Source organism: Exserohilum turcica (genome assembly GCF_000359705.1).
Source record: "Exserohilum turcica Et28A unplaced genomic scaffold SETTUscaffold_10, whole genome shotgun sequence".
Classification (NCBI taxonomy): Eukaryota; Fungi; Ascomycota; class Dothideomycetes; order Pleosporales; family Pleosporaceae; genus Exserohilum; species Exserohilum turcicum.
Window position 1 is genome coordinate 1948256 of NW_007359915.1, and position 5118 is coordinate 1953373.

Sequence of the window (5118 nt, forward strand, 5' to 3'; positions counted from 1 at the left end):
CCTACCTACCAACTAATAGGCTACGAGCCTCACCTTTATCTAGTTAAAACCCCTCCTAAATATCGTAGCTAGAAACAACCTACTTAGATACTTGTAGGCCTAAAAACCCTACACGTCTTATATAGCCCTTCGGGCTGAAAAAGGACGTTAAACTAGAATAATAATAATAATAATAATAATAATAATAGACTAAATCGCCATTTTCAGTGTAGTAGACCAGGTCACCAGTCTTGTACAGTCTGCCTCGCCGCCCACTGTAGCCTTCGCAGCCCCGAAGTAGCCAGAGGGGATCATGAATAAAGGCAGCCTCTGTCTTCTTTGCATCATTGAGGTAGCCGCGTGCGAGGTTTGGTCCTTTTATCAGTAGTTCGCCAACTGCGCCCAGCGGAGCTAGCCTGTTATGGTCGTTTGGATCGGTCACCCAGCCGACCGACGAGATTGACTTCCCGATGGGTTCTGGGTCGAGCCCCTTCATTTCGGGATTTGCAACACAGCAGACGCAACATTCAGTGGGCCCATAGGCATTGACCAGTTGTACACGACCACTCCAGATATCGCAGTCAGAAGCATTGACCTTTTCGCCGCCCAGGGCCAATGTCCTCAGCGATACGATCTTCCGTGGGTCTAAGATCCTTGCGACGGCTGGAGTCAGAAGTGCCCAGGTGACTTTCATCGTATTGATCGTTTCAATGAGATTGTCGCGCCGCTGACTCTCGGAGGGAATGCATACACACGCACCATGCAGTAGCGATGTAATGATCTCTAAGATGCAGGTATCAAATGTATAAGCACCGAATTGAAGAGCCCGAGTGTTCTTCGTGATCCCCAACGCGGGCCCTTGGTGCAGACAGCTTGTCGAAACAGCCTTATGCTCCAGTTGAACACCCTTGGGTACACCGGTGCTTCCTGATGTAAAGATGACATACGCTGTGTTGGCGGGTTGCACTGCTATTTGAGCGTCGTGAGGTTTGGCCGGCAACTGATCAATGAAGTCTCCGCTGATTCCCACGACAGTTGGAGTGCATCCTGGCCAGAGGTTGGAGTATTGGGCTGACGTGAGCACTATCCTAGCCTTGGTCTGCTCGAAGATCTCTTGATGGCGAGATGCTGGATGATTTGGCTCTAGGGGCGCAAAGGCACCCCCTGCTTTGAGCACAGCCAGCATAGCCACGACCACCCACTTTGATTTCTCAAAGCACAGAAGCACTATACTCTCTGGTCTGACGCCAAGGCCAACCAAATGGTGTGCCAGCCGTGATGATCGTTCGTCCAGCTCTTCGTATGTCATTCCACCATCCCAAGCGCAGATTGCATCCGCTTTGGGCTGGGACTTTACTTGGTCCATGTACAGATCGTGGACACAGCGCTCTATAGTGGGTGGTAGGCTGTGATTCCACTTCCACAGTTGCTGTCCATCGTTTGGTGTAAGTGTTTCAATGTCCATGACCCTTGTGCTGGAGTCTCCTCGTGCTAGCTGCTGCATGACGAAGCTTAGTTGAGCCAGCATCTTCTCGACTTGCCACTGTTCAATCAACCTCGCATCGAAGCTGGCCGTGATTTTGACCCCCTCTTTAGCCAGTTTACACTGCACCATCAGTGCATACGTCGTGAAGTCCTGCAGTCCTGAGCCAAATTCCCATGTTCCAAACGTGGCATCTGTTTGGAATGCATCCTCTGCAGGCTGAACTATTAGTAGAGTCTGAAAGCTACAAGCGCGTTCAGTGTCTGGCCCTAACCTAGCAATCCGCTGCAGACCCGTTTGCTCGAACGGAACCATGTCGGTTCCTTGTTTCTGTACTGTCTCGAGAAATTTCAGTACAGTCAAGTCTCTCTGCAAACGTACCCGCACCGGCACTGTTGCAATGACAGGCCCCATCAGAGACTCGATACCAGCGACCGGTGCATTTCGACCCGTAACTGTCGCCCCAAACACAACATCGTCTGAACTGGTGTAGCCGCTGGCAACAATTGCCCAAGCTGCGCGGACAAGTGTCGAGATTGTAGTGTTTGAAGTTCTTTTGGGGAGTGGCGGGCATTGATATTCCGCTGTTGCATCGGCAACTGGCTGTTGCACCCCAGACAAAAGTGGTGGAAAGACATTCGCCTCACAGTCGCTGAGTGTAGTCTGCCAGTACGCCGCAAGAGCGTCTTGATCCATCTGGCTGAGATATTTGATGAAGTTGTTGAAACCAGACTGCTTTTCTGGTTCTGCGCCATTGTATGCCGTTTTCACAGCGCTCAGAATGTGGTTTAACGCCCAACCATCGTATATAGCATGGTGAATCGTCCATACGAACCACCTCTTTTCTCTACGAGGGTCTCGTACCATGGCGTAGCGTGCAAGAGGCTCGCCAAGCTGCATAGATGACAGCTTGTCTTGAGCAAGGTAATTGGCCAGATCGTCTGCCTCTGCCCACTTCATCTTGTCCGCTATGACAACTTGCAAAAGACCAAGTGTGTTGTGTATCACGATTCGCGTTCGCAATATTTGCAACGACTCCACTGTCTTCTCCCATGCAAGTCGGAAAGCTGCTTCGTCTACATCCGGCCGCAGCTCCAACACAGTCTGCATGATGTAATCACCCGGCCGCTTCGCCGTCAGCAACATCAAGCCTTCCTGAAGGGGAGAACACGGGTAGATATCCTCAACAAAACCCCTGTCGACGTTGCAACTGGCCGCCACCTCTTGGTGTGTCTGCACTGCATCAACCTCGGGGTTGAGCAGGGAAAATGGAACGATACTGTCACTTGGAATGTGAACATACTCCTGGGCTACAGCGGCCAGTTGAATGAGTTTAGGGTACTGGAAGATCTTTGCGACAGTCAGTCGGATGTCCTCTTCGCGAGCTGTAGCAACCAGCTTCATGGCCGCAATTGAGTCGCCACCCAACTGGAAAAAGCTATCATCCAGACCAATGCGATTCGAATTGATGCGAAGTACGCGCGCCATTAGCTCCTGAATTTTTAGTTCTGCTCTAGTTAGTTCTCTCTGAAACTCTTGGCCTTCTACTGTCTGGATTTCTGTCCTCTGTGTGAGAGCGCTCCGGTCCACTTTGCCGTTCTGGTTGGTTGGCATCGCGTCCAGGAACGTAATTGTCTGGGGAATCATGTAAGCAGGTAGTTGGGCCTCAAGCATCTCCTGGAGCTGTTGTTGGGTTCTCTGCAAGACCTGTTGCCGTAGCGGTGTGCTACTCAGACTGTGAAGGGGCCGCTCTGCGTGGTCGGTCGGGAATTGGAACATTATCCTGTTCTTTCCCATGCATGGCTGGTATCGATGGAATATGGCATCGAGAACTCCACGCTGAGAGTGCTGCCTGTTCCAACTAATCTCAACGCGGCAGTTGGCTTCTTCCGCCAACTCATGTAGGTCAATAGCAGACAAGGAGGGGCAGTGCTGAGCTTGCTGATACACTGACGAGAGCCAGTTTGGAGAATCGGAAGTCTCGGCTACTTCACTGTCCAACGAGTCGACAAGGCACCGACTCACAATAGTCTTACTATACGGAATGTTGCTCACGGCTACCGTAGAGAAGTTGGAAAGGCTCTGAAGTTGCGTCGAGAGAGACTGGCGGTCTAGCTTGCGCTCCGTAAAGTCGATCCATTCGTCATGTCCAACCTGCCGAATTACCTGCTCCTGCTTTTGCCCATTTCGCGGCTTGACATGAACAATAGCAGCGTAGCGGTAGCAGCTTAGCTCGTTTGTTGCCTTCATCTTCTTCGGCAAGATTTCCACATGGTCTACGAGGTGTGGTAAGCGGTCCGGCAGACCAGTGAAGAAGGCTGGATCCACCAGGAGCTCTCTCTCGACTCGCTCCATATCATCAATCATGCGACGGACGTCAGCCTTTGCTGCACTGTCGCCAGCCATGAACAAAGCCCGAGTTGCAAGAAACTCTCGGTGTAGCGCATATGACCGGACATCGCCAAAGAAGAGAGTAGAGACGCCCTCCAGTTCAAGCAGCTGTTGTGTGGTCTTGAAAAGGTACTCTAGGCTCGGAAAGTACTGAACAACTGAGTTGATGACAACAAGGCTTGCATCAATAGGCGGGAGGCGATCAATCTCTGCCGCTGTGGCCTTGTAGACCTTGACCTTGTCTGCTAGCGTAGGTGTGGACCTGGCTGTGTGTTTGACGAACTCTACAGCTTTTTGAGATGGGTCTAGTCCAACATAGCTCTCGAGACCGTCGACTATGTTGAAGAGAATCATGCCAGTCCCTGTGCCGACTTCAAGGACCCTGCCAGGCTGATGGCCGTTGAGCATCGTGTTGATCGTCTCGTCCAGCCACTCGTTCATCTCCGCTTTGTCAATCGCGCTGCCATCGTACATGGAAGTCCACCCAATAAAGTCTCGGCCAATAGCCTCGGGTAGGACGTTGGAGATGGGCATATAGACTTTGGAATCAAACTGATCTTCCCATGTATCCACATGCTGTGACTCGTCGTTATCGCTAGGCTTTTCTTCAACCACCCCGTCGCCGTCGTAGACTGTGACGAACGCAGCTATCCGAGCAGCTTCATCTACTCCGTGCTGCTGCTGCACCACAGCCACAGCCTCTCTTACCGACTTGTGGCTGCGGAAGACGTGCTCGATCTCGCCCAACTCAATGCGGTGTCCCCGAATTTTGACTTGTCCGTCCATGCGGCCGAAATACTCTATTTGGCCGTCTGTAGGACGGTAACGCACATAGTCGCCTGTACGGTAAGCCTTTACAGTCTCGCCACCAATCTCCACAGTGACGAAGCGGTTAATGTTGCGCTCAGGGTCGGTGTATCCACGCGCCAGGCCATCTCCGGTGACAACAAGCTCCCCAACAACCCCAAGTGGAACAAGCTGCTGCTTCAAATCCATGACATAGGCGCCAGAGTTGCTAAGCGCACGGCCAATGGGGGCACCATTCGCGTACTGCTCGTCTTTTGACAGGAAGAAAGTTGTACTGAAGGTGGTATTTTCGGTTGGCCCATAGCCGTTGATGATCTTGCCAGTTCGAAGTGTTTTTATTATTATTATTATTATTATTATTATTATTATTATTATTATTATTATTATTATTATTATTATTCTAGTTTAACGTCCTTTTCAGCCCGAAGGGCTATATAAGACGTGTAGGGTTTTAGGCC

General features: G+C 51.1%; 2 protein-coding genes across 2 annotated transcripts; both read right to left on the reverse strand.

Moving 5' to 3' along the window:
* Positions 1–505: 505 nt before the first annotated feature.
* Positions 506–916, reverse strand: SETTUDRAFT_51661 (uncharacterized protein; the record flags this gene model as incomplete). Its single annotated transcript, XM_008023166.1, has 1 exon — positions 506–916. A coding segment is annotated over one exon (411 nt), but the record flags the coding sequence as incomplete, so codon positions are not given.
* A 117-nt stretch (positions 917–1033) lies between these two features.
* On the reverse strand, positions 1034–4996 carry SETTUDRAFT_65284 (uncharacterized protein; the record flags this gene model as incomplete). The annotated part of the gene is made up of 3 exons (XM_008023180.1): positions 1034–1396; positions 1448–4313; positions 4437–4996. Coding segments are annotated over 3 exons (3789 nt in total), but the record flags the coding sequence as incomplete, so codon positions are not given.
* Positions 4997–5118: the final 122 nt, after the last annotated feature.